Here is a 17,737-nt window from a genome sequence, read left to right as displayed (position 1 = left end):
CTAACCCTGGTCTGCTTGTGACATGACAACCAACTTCTCTGCACAGCAAACAAAATGAGATGGTAGAGTCATACCTCTGTGTCTGTTGGTCCTCCATTTGCTTCAGGATGAAACTGTGCTGTGAATATTGGTTTGGTCTCGTGCATTATACCCTTGAAACAAAAAAATAAATAAATAAATGCATACATACATATATACATACATGCATGCATATATACATAAGCAATATCAGAAAACTTCTTAACTGCATACACCTCCTTTTAAAATGTAGTAACTCCAGAAATGACACCTATACATTCGCATTCTGACATTTAAAAAAGCTAGAGAAAATAGCTTTAGGTAGTGGCTCACAGAAATGGTCAAAAATTAAGTTCTTAAATATGTTTTTCTTTGTTCACCATGCTTGTTTTTTAATGTCAGACACATAACTCACAGGCCACTTAGTTTACCCACAATCCAATTACAGTACTAAACGTCCTCTCCTTGTGCCACAAATGTACTCCTTCAAAAGGCTCTAATGTATTCCCAACATAAGGACCCCTTATATGAAGCATATAGTTATGAGGACAGCTTGTCAAAACATTAGATAACTGAGACCATCTCAGTCAGAAAGTACAAAAAGGTAACATCTATTCACCAAGCTGATACCAATTCTTCACTTTTCAGACAACACATCTGGGCAATGTCAACTTGCTTTTTTTCTGACTTTAGAAGACCTGCTAGCACTTGCCATGTACGTACTAGAAAACAAAGGCATACATGGTTAAAGTAACCGCTTAATTTTCCCTGTAGATAATTAATAAGTCTCCATTCCCTGGGCAAGCAGTTTACTCTAATGTTCCTTCACTTAGCTGAAGATAAGCAGAACAACATGCTTACAGGGATGTGAAATTATTACCACAAATATCATAAATTCTGGCTATGGTCGGTCACTATAATCAGTTCCTACACTGCCTTTTGCAAACAAGATGAATTACTTAAGAAGAGAACAACAAATGTTAGGCTCTGCCTTCGTCACGACCAATACAAATAAACTGCTCATTACAATAAAACTAGAAAAAGACTGAAACATAAGCACAGCATACCCTTTACCTGTAGTAGTATGCATTAATATCCTTAAACTGTTTCTCTTCAGATAGTCATTATTAACTCTTTGACTCCTTTGTTATCTGGGGTGCACATTTTAAAACTGTCTATTATATAGTACTCCTTGAAGAATGACATTTCCATTAACTTCCTGAACTGCTCTGATCAAGGATAGTATTAACATGCATAAAGAAAGAGGGGTATAATTAACTCATCCTAGTATAATGCCTGGAGCCAAGGATAGTATTAAAATGCATAAAGAATGAGGGGTATAATTAACTTATCCCAGTATAATGCCTGGAGCCAAGGATAATATTAACATGCATAAAGAATGAGGGGTATAATTAACTTATCCCAGTATAATGTCTGCAGCCAAGGATAGTATTAACACGCATAAAGAATGAGGGGTATAATTAACTTATCCCAGTATAATGCCTGGAGCCAAGGATAATATTAACATGCATAAAGAATGAGGGGTATAATTAACTTATCCCAGTATAATGCCTGGAGCCAAGGATAATATTAACATGCATAAAGAATGAGGGGTATAATTAACTTATCCCAGTATAATGCCTGGAGCCAACGATAGTATTAACATGCATAAAGAATGAGGGGTATAATTAACTTATCCCAGTATAATGCCTGGAGCCAAGGATAGTATTAACATGCATAAAGAATGAGGGGGATAATTAACTTATCCCAGTATAATGCCTGGAGCCAACGATAGTATTAACATGCATAAAGAATGAGGGGTATAATTAACTTATCCCAGTATAATGCCTGGAGCCAACGATAGTATTAACATGCATAAAGAATGAGGGGTATAATTAACATACCCCAGTATAATGCCTGGAGCCAAGGATAGTATTAACATGCATAAAGAATGAGGGGGATAATTAACTTATCCCAGTATAATGCTTGTAGCCAAGGATAGTATTAACACGCGTAAAGAATGAGGGGGATAATTAACTTATCCCAGTATAATGCCTGGAGCCAAGGATAGTATTAACATGCATAAAGAATGAGGGGTATAATTAACATACCCCAGTATAATGCCTGGAGCCAAGGATAGTATTAACATGCATAAAGAATGAGGGGGATAATTAACTTATCCCAGTATAATGCCTGGAGCCAAGGATAGTATTAACACGCATAAAGAATGAGGGGTATAATTAACATACCCCAGTATAATGCCTGGAGCCAAGGATAGTATTAACATGCATAAAGAATGAGGGGTATAATTAACATACCCCAGTGTAATGCTTGTAGCCAAGGATAGTATTAACATGCATAAAGAATGAGGGTTATAATTAACTTATCCCAGTATAATGCTTGCAGACAATGATAGTATTACCACGCATAAAGAATGAGGGGGATAATTAACTTATCCCAGTATAATGCTTGTAGCCAACGATAGTATTCCCATGTATAAAGAATGAGGAGTATAATTAACTTACCCCAGTATAATGCCTGGAGCCAAGGATAGTATTCACATGCATAAAGAATGAGGGGTATAATTAACTTATCCCAGTGTAATGCTTGCAGCCAAGGATAGTATTAACACGCATAAAGAACGAGGGGGATAATTAACTTATCCCAGTATAATGCTTGTAGCCAGTGATAGTATTAACACGCATAAAGAATGAGGGGTATAATTAACTTATCCCAGTATAATGCTTGCAACCAACGATAGTATTAACACACATAAAGAATGAGGGGTATAATTAACTTATCCCAGTATAATGCTTGCAGCCGAGGAAAGTATTAACATGCATAAAGAATGAGGGGGATAATTAACTTATCCCAGTATAATGCTTGTAGCCAAGGATAGTATTAACACGCGTAAAGAATGAGGGGTATAATTAACTTATCCCAGTATAATGCTTGCAACCAACGATAGTATTAACATACATAAAGAATGAGGGGTATAATTACCTTATCCCATATAATGCTTGCAGCCAAGGATAGTATTAACACGCATAAAGAATGAGGGATATAATTAACTTATCCCAGTATAATGCTTGTAGCCAAGGATAGTATTAACACGCGTAAAGAATGAGGGGGATAATTAACTTATCCCAGTATAATGCTTGTAGCCAACGATAGTATTAACATGCATAAAGAATGAGGGGTATAATTAACTTATCCCAGTATAATGCCTGGAGCCAAGGATAGTATTAACATGCATAAAGAATGATGGGTATAATTAACTTATCCCAGCCCATAGTATAGGCTAGATGGTATATCATTACTATGAGGAATGATGAAAATATTGTAAACATTACAGATTTCAGGTCCCCAGCCTGAAAATGTTATGCTACTACAAAGCAGCGATTGTTGCAGTATACAAAGTACTTGGCATGAAGTACTCTTTGAAGAATGATATCTCCGTTAACTTCCTGAACTGTCCAGGGAATGTTGCAGTACAAAATGTACTTGAGATCAGAGGCAGAGGGGTGCTAAAATCAAGCAGGCCTTAGGAAAGGTAGCACTTCACAGAAAGAATCAATTGTTAAAACTAAGCTGTTGGATAGAGATACCCAGAGTATGACTGACATCCAGCTTTTTTTCTGGAGCAGCGTATAGTGGTACTCCTATTTAGGAGACTGCATCACAAAACATACAATACTCAGCTTCATACTGCATGGCACAAACTGTAGTCTGCCCATGCATCTGGCATGTTTTCCTCATCTACTTGTTGGACCACTTTTGGCCAAAAATACAATGAATATGTAACTGTGCCATAAAACATACTAGCTACACCATGTGGCACAAATTGCAGCCTGCCAATATAACTGGTGTATCTTCCACATCTACAAGAATGGCATTTTGGCGCACATAAACTTAAGCACAGAACAAATATGCACACACACAGTGTGTGTGTGTGTGTCTGTATATAAGCATATCTTTAACTTCATCTAAACACAACTGATTGAAAAAAGTGATCTAATGTTTCATCTGACCCTATAGTATATTACCTACATATACCCACAATTTTTGTTACCCTCATCTTAATTGTCTTATAGACTTTAAGAAATCAAGGCTGGTGTCAGGGTAAAGCCCCAAAACACCATTGGTATGTAAGGTTTTAAGTAAGTAATTTATACATGGTAATCTATGTCTAGCCAAAGTGTGTTTTAGATCAATTTTTGTTTTGCCTGGTTGAGTTTAAATGAAGTGAGTTTAGATCAGATGACATACAGTTACATACAAAAATATGTATGTGTGTGTGTGAGTGTATGTATGTGCATGTTTGGAATTACTTACCTTGGTCGACAAATCAACAACACTGACAGCAAGAACATCAACCACAAAAAGTCAACAATGTAAACGTTGACAAGCAACTGTGATGGGGCAAGAAAAATCCTCCCACATTCAAACAAACAAAAAAATAATACAAATAGCATCATTTTTTTTAGGGGGCAAGCCCCACTGCACCCCCACACCCTCCTGCTAGTTATGTATACTAACTCTGAAATCAAATAATCCCCAGGGAAATTGAATTTTCCCCTACATGTGGACTGCTAATCTAGAGTACCTGCCGACCATCTGCATATGTCAACCAAATGTGGTCAATTAAACAGATTTCGACCACCTAGTGTTTTGACCAAATGACATACATATATATTTGTGTGTGTTTGTGCATGCATATGTATGTATTTATTTATTTATAATTATATAACACTACTGATCATTATACAGTCAACCAAAACACGTTAACATTTTAACCTATTGACCACACATACTCTACAATCACTCCAGTCATCACAAATATATACTAATTACACTTGCATTTATGATCACAAAAAAAAAAAGTTTTATGTGAGTGGCAACTCCACACAACCCTGCCATGGAAGACTCTCAATACAAGATCAAAGTTCAGATTTCACTGGCCTGTTACTATAAAATCTTGTGTAACCAGTCTGAACTGCACATATTGAAAGACTGGGCCCTAAATGAGATGGGGCTTGCTAAATCTAATATGACCCAGTATCAGTACGTAGCAAACTTTAAACTTTGAAAATAGCTGCAACAGTGAATGCAAGTGTTAACAGTATAAACATCCCTTCAAACGCTGCCACCTGTAACACCAACCACTAATTCCAAACAGCAGCACAGAAAGGGGCTCATAACACCATTTGTTTCACTACTATTTTTTTTTTTTTAGTTTTCTGTTGAATGTTCATGGACCATAAATGTGATTCGTGGAACACCACGACTAAATTAGCAAAAATGGGAATATATACTAAGTCTGTGGTTGCAGGTAACTCAGAGTATTCTCCATACTCCAGGGTACAGTGATACTGAATAAGTAAACAAAAGGGATGTGCAGCTACAAATGGCTGCATCAGGCAATGCATTGCGGCAAATTCCATCTGCATAAATACTTCAATGGCATTACAGGGAGGGGTGGCAGTCAATGTATTTATTCAGTAATTACAATTTACTTTTCATAGCTATGGGGCTCAGGATTATGGGTTTTATGCTTTCAGTAGAAAGTCATTGTTTTGTATTGTATAATAGAAGCATGTTCTAAAAACAGGCAAGATAACATTGGTATCCTAGCAGTTATATATGATGGCACTGCTTAACTTTTCACAAAAATATTTTACATGATATCAGTGTGTTTCTTCTGTTGTTAATATGTGCTCTCTCTTACAGGAAAATGAGATTAGCATTTTGAAAAAGTTAATGCACATCTAAATCTGTCAGATTATAACATAAAATAATATTTCATTGTCAACTACAACAATGAGTATTCCTAATAATTTTGATTGCATGTTTGGCTTTAGCCATTACAGTCATGCATTGCAGTCTAAGAAGCCATCTTGCCATGTACCTCATTTGTTCCATCATTGACATTCACAAACAATGGTTTCCACCCAAGGGGCAAGGAGCTGGTGTCTATGCCATAGCCATGATTTTGGGCGGTGATGAAAGCTTGTCCACTCATCATATTCAGCACTGGTTGGTTCTGTCCCCTGGAAAAAAAGAAAAAATACCAAAAGATTTCAAACACATAGCATTCACAACAAACAGAGTTCTGTGTAGCTCTATCATATAAGTTAATTTTGCAAGTTACTACCATCATTTCAGACCTACAATAAGGGTACTCCCTTACACCCTGACCTGCTACCAGATGGCGCTGCTCTGAAAAGGGCATTCTTATTTATATTTTGACATCCTTAAGGACTCTCCTCACTCATTCCATTACACCCATAATAAGGGTATAGGATCCCATCCTCAGTTCTTTCTTACTAGAGTGAAAAGGGTGTGAATTCTACTGAGAACATAAATAAAGGATCTAAGAAAAAACACAAATACAAAACAAAACAATTTCCTAGGCCTAAGAAAATAAATTCACTGGGATGGCTATTTAACCTGCAAAATCTTCTACAACAGACCTGGAGCTGTGTTAAGTAGACAACTAGTGTGATATCCTTAAGACTATGTCTATCTGTACAGTCCCAAATATTTTTAATAAGTACTGATAACTAAGTAACTAAAATAGGGAACACAAATAAAAGTCCGGAAAAACAACCTTGTCAGATTTCTCCCTTGCTGCAAGCCTAGATTTTAAATCACTGGGTGTAGTGCAGATCAGAAGGGAATTAAATTATTACTACTAATTTCTTAAAGTCTGCCAGGGATAAAGAATGTGTTGAGCCAGAACAGTGCCATCCTAAGGAACCTCAGCAGGGCATAGGGATGTTTATTTCTTTTCATTTTAACACACTCTTGAAAACAGAAATGTATAAGAACTTTACACCAACTCATGCATCCTCTTCTATTTCCAATGCATTAGATCATGCAGTTGTACACCTAGCATGTGCTAAGCTGCAGTCTGGTGCTGGCATGCTCCCCAGATGGAATAACTATCCATGAGATGCTCAGTCTGAATTCTTGCGGCAACCTTCAGAGAGATCAGAGTCCAATTGTCAAACTCATATTACCATCAGCACAATGGAAGCCTTATCCCTTTACGATCATATCTGCAGCTAAAAACCAAGCATAGTGAAAAACTGCTTCTCTTGCCTAAGTTTTCCCTGGAAACAAGAAAATATGTAAGCTGATTCACTACATATCCTGACACTACTTTATAAGGGAATTTTGTGCCCTTCTGAAAATAAAATCTTTTTTTTTTTTTTTTTTTTTTTTTTATAAAATATGTGTGTGTGTATATGTATGTAAATATATATGTGTGTGTATATATATATATATATATATATATATATATATATATATATATATATATATATACACATATAAAAAAAAACAAAAAAAAAATACAACAAAAGAGAGCAGCAAATGTAGCAAAGAAAGGAAATTTAAGCACAGTCAGTGCACAGCCGCTGGTGTGTCTTTTGTGTGTGTCAGTGTGTGTGTAGTGTGTGTTATGTAGCACATATTTAATTTGTAAGATTTTAGATACATTACACTACACACATCATATTCCCTTAGTTTGCCAATATACAATATTAAAAGGCAAACATTAACACAAAACGCAAATCCCCTTTCACCATAAGTGGAAAAGTAAAATTTAGGCTTTTGGAACTTGGAGATAATACGGATATCGGCGAGGAGGTATTATCATGGCAGCTTGTCCTTTTGAAGTTGGACATCACAGTTTTGCATCAACATGATAACCGGATTAGATTTTAGGATGTTTATGAATAATTTAGCAGCGCATAAAGACGATTGTTCCTTTTTTATTAACAAAACGTAAATTGCGACTAATTTGGTTGGTACGGGACATATGGACAACAAAACTTTAAACAGTTCACGGACATTTCTAAAAGGGTACGTTCATTGGTTTGGCATTGTAAATGATTAAAAGCATATTCACAGGCTAAAATAGTTCCATGAGGACTAAGGGTCTATGTGGAACCAGGGGTAGGCACTGAAGATGTAGTGTTTATGAACAAATGGAGAGCAATTCAACAGATGGCATCCAGTATGTTTATACAGTTACTCACAGAACACTATGAGAAACAGTTGCCGGATCTCTTGTCTAAGCTAGAGGCCTGCCACGAACGTACTATTACTTTTGGTGGCTCATCCCAGTATGAGGAACTATATGCTAATTTTTGGCTGAAACGGATAAATACGATAAAGAACTACATGGGCAAAAGATGAAAAAATATCAAAGAGATGTTAATGACTTTAAAAATGAAACTGTTTTTTCGTGGAAGAAACAGACGCGGGGGGTATGTTTTTTCTGAATTTAAAGCTTCCAATAGACCAAAAAGAAAAAGAGTTAGGTCTATATTGAGAAAAACAAATAATCCTTCGAGTACATCAGAGATTTCCTCTAGCTTTTCCAACACGGATACAGAGACTGAGACTGGGGAACTGGGAGGTTTAGTTTCTCCAGTTTCTAAACGGCAGGGAGCCCCTTTAGAAGGGGAGATCAGAAACATCGAAAACGAACAAATGGAGCAAATATTTCAGGCCAGTCTGCAGGCATAGTAGATGTGGCTCCACCAGGACTGGACATTAATGATGTAAATCAGTTAGTTATCAATCTAACTCAACGTGTGTTTTCAGAAAGTGAACTCAGTGTGCTTTATAAAGGATTAGGATATGTACCATCTTTCTATGTGTCACACTTTGATGTAATAAAAGATGTGAAGAATTTTGGTAGATCTTTGAATTTAAAATATTTCTTTTCTCACAGGGAAGATGCTACATAATATAGAAGGTGATTCATTAAAATTTAAGAAATCTGGATTTCATCCTCCTTATCATAGCACAGTAAAAACGTTTGAACAACTGATAATACATGATTTACAGGTGAACCAGCCCCTTTCGCCCTTTTTCTGATAATCTTACTTTTGAAGACAGGAAGGCCCTTAATTCTTTAATACACAATAAGAGTTTAGTCATAACAGGGGCTGACAAAGGAGAGGCTGTAGTTATATGGGACAAAAAAGCTTATGAACAGGACGCAGATAGACAGGTGTTGGATCCCATTTCTTATTGCTCTCTACCTTTGCACCCTACTAGGGGTTTTAAATAGGAGATCAATTTTTTTTAATGAGGGCCAGAGAACACGGTATAATATCATCCAATCTGTTGTCACAATTGATGGTGGAACAACCAGTTTTTCAGTATTTTTATTTGGTCCCCAAAAATCCATAAATCCCTTTACAATCCCATGGGATGCCCGACTGTGGCATGAAGGGGGTCATTGATTGAGCCTCTGTCTGAATATTTGGAGTTCAAGCTCAATACTCTCCTTTCTTTGGTAAGGGCTAGGATTAAGGACACCAAACAATTTTTACAGTTGATGGACAATTTACAGGTTCCCAATGAGGCACATCTAGGGGCGTTGGATGTGCAATCCCTTTATACTAGTATCCCCCATGAAGGGGATATTAGGGCTGTTCAATATTGGATGCAACAGTCGGGTACTTTTAGGGAACAGAAAATGGAATTTTTGTTGTCCATGTTACAAATGGTATTGGAACATAATGCCTTTATGTTTCACAATCAATGGTATCTACAGATGAGCATTTGCCCCCATTTATGCCGATCTCTTCATGGGTATTTCGAAGTCCAGTATATCAATAGTCGAAATAACAATTTTTCATCTCAGCTCACAATGTGGCGTAGATAGTTGGATGATTGTTGGGTGGTATGGCAGGGAGAGACTGTTGACTGGTATGATTTTTGTGATCTATTTGAATAATAATCAATATGGCATTAATTTCTGAAGAAGAAGAAGATGGCATTAATTTCTGTGGAAAAATAGATTTATTTGCCACTGATTTTTTGGATGAAAATGTTACCAAGGCTATTGTTGGGACTATGATTACCAGTCTCTACAGAAAACCTTTTTCTAAGAATTCCATATTACATACCAACAGCTGTCATCCCTGTCATCCCGTCAACAACATACCTAAAGCCCAGTTCCAGAGAGTAAGGAGAATATGTTCTGGTGATAAAGAATATGAGAAACAGGCTCTGGGTTTAAAATCACAGTTTTTGAGCAGAGGATACACCAAGTCTGTGGCTGATAAGGCATATATGCAGTGCAAAACATATAGTAGAACCAGTTTGTTACAAGATTCCCAGAGGTCATGGAGTTCCAACAAGGGAAAATTGAGATTTATTACTACTTCAGGTAGCAACACTTTCAAGATTAAAGCAAGTATTTCGAAATGTTGGTATGTATTATATTCAGACCCATTTCTTTCTACACTGATTGATGAAAAATCTAATTTTGGTTACCTTAAGGGTAAATCCCTGGGACAGCATTTTTCCTCGTTTAAGAAAGGTAATTATCCATCTACAGTATTACAACAGACAGGAGCTGGCAGTACATACTGTGGTTATTGTAAATATTGTAAGCTAATTTCTAAAACACAATCTTTTACCTTGGTAAATACTAGAAAAGTTTATGATATTTGATATTAATCAAATGTACTAGTGCATGAGTCATTTATATGGCACTATGTCAATGTGGAGCTTTTTTTATATAGGACAAACTTCTTGTACTTTAAAACAAAGGATAGCTTTGCATATTAGTGATATAAAATGTACATGTATCCGAAGCGCCCTATATAAGCATGCACTAGTGCATAATACTGCCCATTTCGTGTTTGTAGGCATTGATATGGTCAAAGCACAAATTATGAATGAGACCGTTAGACATAAAATATTGTCAATATAAAGATCGTAGATGGATAATTAATTTAGGTGCTCTTTTTAAACCAGGGCTTAATGATCAATGGTAGGCTGCATGTTTTCATTTAAAATATTGTTACCATTTTGAACAGGGATACTGATCAGTTTTATAATATATGGGCGAAAAGTTTTATGTTTACAGAAGTGATTTTGTAATATGTTGTGCAGGATTACATCTTGAAGGTTTGTCTTGTGAATCTCACTTATGGTGAAAGGGGATTTGTGTTTTGGGTTTTGTGTTAATGTTTGCCTTTTAATATTGTATATTGGCAAACTAAGGGAATATGAAGGATCTATATGTGTGTTTGTACAAAAAGTGTAATGTATCTTTAAATGCTGCTACATACACAAAGGCTGGTTGCGCACTAAGACACACACTGATGACGCCAAACGGCGAAACCAATCTGTGCTGCAGACTGTGCTCTGATTAAACTTCTTTGCTACATTTGCTATCATGTTTTCTCTGTGCTGGAGTATATTTTGGTGTTTTATTGCATTTTTCTTTCTCCGTGCACTGAAGGGTACCATACCATGCACCAAAGCTTTTTGGAGTTTTTTATATACATATATATAAAATATATATATATATACATATATGTGTGTGTGTGTGTGTGTGAGTGTGTGTATGCATGTACATATATATATATATATATATATATATACACACACACACACACACACACACATATATATATATATATTTATATATATGTACATACGTACACACATGCGCGCGCACACACACACACACACACACACACACACACACACACACATATAAATATATGCATGTATATGACCCATGATTTTAAAGTTACATGATTTACAGAAATAAAATCCCTATTGTGACATTATGCCAGACCTAGGAAATATGCTGTTTTAGACAGCCACTAATCAACAGTAAGTCAGAACTACCTGTTTGCCATTGGCAATTTATAGGATTTTGCTCCTGCTGCTAAAGCTGCCATCTGGTTCCCCATGCAGATCCCAAATATTGGCTCTGGGCGGTCACCTGAAATCACCTGAAGAAAAAAAAAACATGCTTTCAGAGTTCTCATATTTTTATGCAGAATACGGTTGGATAACCAATCAAAAGTCTTTAAACTAAGTTAAAGAACACCTTGAAATGAAATGTGCTGCTTGTATGCTTGTGTAGACTGAGAAGCTGCATATGCTGATGCAAAATTATATTTACAAATGAGTAACAGTTTCCATATGAAATATGCATGTAGCCTTGACTGTGAAACAGATAAATCATGAACAGAAAAAAAAAATATTACTCCACACTAACAGATTTTGTAGAGTAACATAATGCATTTTGAATGCACTGAAGGGCTGCTGTCTAATTTAATACTTGCCAGCTGTAAACTTTCACAGCAGACAAACTGATTACAGACTTTTGCCAAATCCCTTGGTGGATGTATTCAGTAACAATATTTACTCTTTATTTTGTAAAACAATAGTGCTGCAGTTCACTTCTAATGCAAGTCAACATTACACACTGACAAACGTTTCATTTTACAGGTTATTACAGAATAATCAGCACCATATAACTTCAAATTCTCATACAAATGTACAGTTTACAGAGACATGATATAACCTGTAATAAAATATTTGCATAAAATCTGCATTCTCCAAGCAGGTTTCAAAACGTTTTCAACCAGAATGGTCTCAGACAAATGTAACTGGCTTCTATTACTACGTGATCTAAGAAGTAGAAAAGGGTGAAGTGAATTTGGTTAGTTAAGATTTCGGTTTGGTATAATACACTGAAATAAGTAACCAGCTCCAGGTAACAAGATGGTAGCTTGGCTAAAATGCTAATGCATAAAACAATGTAATGGTAAATGCAATCTACAGTGGAGAAACTGGAATTATTAATATGGTTCCCTATAGTTTAGCACTGCAACCAACTTTGTTTATTCAAGAAAACTGAACAATAGTTTAGTGAAAAGAAAAGTTTAATAACCAAGAAGACTCGTAAAATAACCGTATTAGGAACAAAAATAAAAATGAAACGGCTTAAAAAAACAACTAACACTTTATTAAATACACAAATGCGGCTGGTAAGCGCTTTCGCTCAACATGAACTTCTTCAGACCATGAAGAAAAGTTTATGTTCCATTGCTGATACAGATTTGCTGACTCAGTGCGATTCATACATGCTTTTGCAAGGCTGGAGAAATATGTGAGCTTCATCTTACATTTAATGAAACGTGCAAAATACCTTAACTTTGGAAGAATATGTAAATGTGAGCAAGGACAGCATGATGCCAAAGAAATGGAAAGAGATCTTTGTTAATTATATGACTTAACAGTGTGAAATGAAAATAAGAAGGCAACAATAAAAGCTGGAGTGGTGATTCTGGGACACATACAAATTGCCATCAGTAGCAGGAAGCACAATGTTTTTCTACAAATAACAAATGAGATCCACTTGGAATTGTGGCTGGGATTCATAGATGAACAGTGCATATGGCAACACTAATTACCAGCCTTACAACGACTGCAGGGTTTCAAAGACGGTGTTTAATAAATGTTCTCATAGCCATGAGCTCCACCATGAAGTGAACTGATAATTAGCACTGATGCAGGGTGCACCACACATCTGTGGTTCCCAGCCTCTGTCTCTATAAAGACATACAACAGAGGCTGCCCAAAGTCAAGCAATTACAATGATGTAAATCCTACAATAGAAGCCATGTGCATTGAAACTTACACAATCTATTGTGTATAATCTTGTGTAGAGAGGGATATGGCAAACACTTAAGTACCCAAGGAACCAACATGCATGCAGCACCTTTTACACATTGAACTGTACAATAACAAGAGAGACAGTTTTCAAACTGAGGTGGTACAGTTCCAAGGTAACGTGGCGTGTATTTTAATAGAAATGATGATGCATGCATTGACCAATATACTAGAAGGTGAAACAGAAAAAGGTTTGGAAATTAAAAAAAGCATAAGGCAAATAAGGAAGCAACTTCAAAAACAACTACGAGAAAGAATATATAATGACACATGCATTGACCAACATACTAGAAGGTAAAGCGGAAAAAGATATAGAAATTAAAGAAAACTTAAAGCAAATAAGGAGACAAATTCAATAACAAGTATGAAAAAGAATATTTATTACACTGAAACAGTATTTTACCATTAAGCAATGGAACTGGCCGAAAAGTTATTCAATGCTCCTTATGTACTGCCAAATATGTTTCTTTAGTGTTATTAGATTAAAAAATAGTCCCCTAGGTCTGTATCTCTGTTTAACATCCGTATTGCATTCCCTCTTAATAGCATGTAAATGGATGGAAGACAGAGACAAAAAAGCAACAGTAAACCAAATAATATTCTGACATTTCAATTAACAATCAATAAAATCTTGAAAACTAAAATGACTACTTTGAAACATTTACATGTCAAGACCACTGGTGGAAAAAGTAGCACAGGGCACCCTTATATGTTATCACTGGGAGTTTATTAGAAAAGCAATGAAAACAGCTTCCCATAAAGGAAATAATCACTACTCCCAATCTGTGACTGTGTGTTTGGTTAATGTATATCATGAATCATGAAAAAGATCACAGTAATATAACCTGTGCACAGAAAAAAATCTGATAGATGTTTCCAGGTTAAAGAAATGATACTGCTTGTAAATTTAAAAATCCATACCTTCCTAAGTGTCTCAATTAATGTTGTTGCTAACGCTGGATTTCCAGGTCCACTGGAGAGGAACAAGCCATCATATTCCATCTTAGAAAAATCATGATTCCAGGGAACTAAACGAACTTCAGCTCCTCTCTGTTGAAAAAAAGAAAAAAAAAACAAAAAACAAAAGACCTTAAATCCAACTATCTGAATGTGGTTGTTCTATATAAACTAATGAACTATAAATATCCATAACAAAAACTACTGATTTGCAAATGGACATATATGTTTTGTAGCATGCAATAATTTAAGCAACTTGATAAATTACAAGCATCACACATCACATTAGATATACTTTATCTGGCAACCCAAATAATTTGACTTGTCTTTGCACTTACTTGACCAAACTCCAGGTAAATGATGGGGGGGCATAATGGGTACTCTTAATGGTGTCTACAAGGACAGAACTAGGTTTTTAACTTAAACATTTTCTTCTTCACAAAATTCCTAAAAAAGTCAAACGCTGGCAAAAATATACATGTATTTATTTTTCAGGTTTATGATATATCATAGCCTATTACAACAATGGGAGATGTCTGGACCTTGCAACTATAACTACTGTAAAAGACTGACAGTAGTTTAAACCCTAAGCTTGGAAGTTCTGCTTTGACCTATGCACTATTTTTTTGGCTATTTGCCACTATTATTATTATTATTATTATTATTATTATTATTATTATTAAGTCTTAACTAGTTGAGAATAAGTTCATCACAAAAATAGACAGGAGAGACTTTTCACATAATCCTAACCTCTGTTTCTTGAGCCTTCTGATGGTGCTCCAGCAGAGACATAGATTAGATATACACATGGGACCAAACTGTTGTTCCCCAAGCAAGAAGTCTTGAACCACTACCACCATGCTAGTAAAATGGTAAGCCAGGTACTAATCCATTCTAACAGCAATCCCTTAACACGCCCCCACAAAAGATGAATCCCATGAGCCTACCAGTAACCACTAACCAACAAAATAGCTTCAACAATGCTTTCACTTTCCATCCCATACCCACCTCTCAAAAAAAAAATGCTAGTCAAGCTCAAACCCTGCTTTACATCAGTAGACAACCTCCCACCCCAATACCTAAAAAGTGTTGCCAACTCAATTGCATATCCAGTCAGCATCCTAACAAACAGTCACTTTCTGAAGCCACAGTCCCTACAATATAGATCCTATCTCACCTAACACCTATTCATAAAGGAGGACAATCCACGGAAATCTCTAATTTCTACCTAATATCAATACTATCCCCTCTATCCAAAATCATGGAAAGGTGTATTCGCCAACAAATCATGAAATGTCTACTTCAAAACAACCTGCTCTCTCAAACTCAACATGGTTTCAGGCCAAATCACAGCACATCCACAGCGCTACTATCCTTTACAAACACCATTAACAAAGACAGAGACAAAGGTCACCTAGTAGCAGCAATATTTCTAGACCTCTAAAAAGCATTTGATACTGTTTCACACACTTTAGTACTTAACAGACTATCCAACCTACATTGTTCCTCCTGTACACTCCAGTGGTTCCAAAGTTACCTCCACGATAGGAAACAAGCAGTTAAATGGACAAACCAACTCCTTCCTACTAAACCCCACAGGAGCACCCCGAGGCTTTATCTTAGGACCCTTACTATTTAAAATATTCACCAATAACCTATACACCTCCTCTACCCTAGGAACATTAATACCGTATGCAGATGACTCAAACTTAATCTGTACCTCCTGTACCCACCCTGAACTGATAATCAAAACCCAACAATCTTTGTCAGCAACTGAATCATGGCTTACAGAGTCCCAACTCTTTCTAAATCTCCCCCCAAAAAACAAACTTATGATATTCCACTCCAAAAATGCCACCCTCAATCCAGGCCAACTAAATATTTATGCAGCCAACAATACCATCTTAGGCATCGTTCAAGAAACAAAACTACTTGGTGTTATAATTGATGATAAACTCAACGTTGACCCTCATATTCAACAAAATATCAAAACAAACATAAAAAACAGGAATACTCTACAGAAACAGAAAATTCCTTACCACTAAAACCAGAACTACCCTGGCTAAAACCTTCCTGCTCCCATCACTTCTCTATGGTTCCTGTATACTAACCAGTCTGCAGAACTCCACCAAAACTAAATTAGAGCAATGTTGCAACAAAGCTGCAAGTTCACAACCAACTCCAACTACTGTACACATCACTGTACATCACACAGAGAATTAAACTGGTAAGAATTAGCACAATAGTGTTCATATACACACGTAATTACAACACGCAACATATTTTATAGGCCCACTGCCTGTCAAGCTCTAGAAAACCTAATACATTACAAACTAAATAGACCCCTCAGATCTGAAGATAAAAACCTCCTTGAAATCTACAAATCTTCAAGAAACCCAGGAAAATCTCTATACTCACACTCTACTGCTAAATCTTGGAACATCCACCCTCCCAACATTAAGCTAACTCCTAGCCTACCTCTCTTTAAAGCCTCCCTAAAAGAACACCTAAATAAATCATAGCTATGCACATGTATAACCCCAGGCTAATACACAATCTGCCCTCCTACACCTCTTTCAATTATGTTAGCATGATCACCACCATTAAGCACTGTCAAGACAGGAGAAAAATGTACCATACCAATCCTATCTTTCCACATCCTTACGAAGTAATCTAAAGAGCACAAGGATTCTTCCAATTCAGACATGAAGAATGGTATTATGTAAATATCCTATCACTGAGGCAGTGACACTGTATCATGTTAAAAGTCTTGTCAAATGTATAGTTTTGTGTAAAGTGTTATCAAGATAAACGTGTAATGCACTCACTGTATACTTATGACTACTAATTTTGCTTATAAGACTTTGTATAAAGTGTTATCACAGTTAAACTAGCAATGTACTCACTGAATACTTACATATTATAGTTTGCTTCTAAGTCTTGTAATGTTCTAAAATTGTGGAGCTTTTCTCCCTGGATCTCTGATGAAAATGGGCCTGGTGACCCAGTCAGATTATCCCATTTAATAAATGTCAAATAAATAAATAATAAATAAATACAAAGTGGCTAGGTTGAATTTGTGGTACTTTTTCTTACTGTGTTTTTCTCCCAGGCAGTTGACAAAATGCCAGTCTGGCTTTTGGCTTATAATCTGTCAGCAACAAAGACAGTTAGCAGATGTGCATTAAACACTGAAAGGGGAACTTTTAAATAAGGATTGTTAGGATGGAGACTGAATTGCGTGAGCAATAAA

General features: G+C 36.1%; 1 protein-coding gene across 1 annotated transcript in view; it reads right to left on the bottom strand.

The window, feature by feature from the left end:
• Window positions 1–17,737, bottom strand: part of CPS1 (carbamoyl-phosphate synthase 1) — a 531,928-nt gene that overhangs the window by 360,930 nt on the left and 153,261 nt on the right. The window contains exons 8-11 of the mRNA XM_044075706.1: window positions 14,449–14,577; window positions 11,692–11,798; window positions 5,927–6,068; window positions 75–152 (exon numbers count right to left, since the gene is read on the bottom strand). Of these exons, the coding sequence (XP_043931641.1) occupies window positions 75–152; window positions 5,927–6,068; window positions 11,692–11,798; window positions 14,449–14,577 (456 nt within the window). The remainder of the gene's footprint in view (window positions 1–74; window positions 153–5,926; window positions 6,069–11,691; window positions 11,799–14,448; window positions 14,578–17,737) is intronic.

The sequence above is a fragment of the Protopterus annectens genome, chromosome 6.part1 (assembly GCF_019279795.1).
Source record: "Protopterus annectens isolate FY-2018-M chromosome 6.part1, PAN1.0, whole genome shotgun sequence".
NCBI lineage: Eukaryota > Metazoa > Chordata > Ceratodontiformes > Protopteridae > Protopterus > Protopterus annectens.
This window is presented reverse-complemented; position numbering and strand designations above follow the sequence as displayed.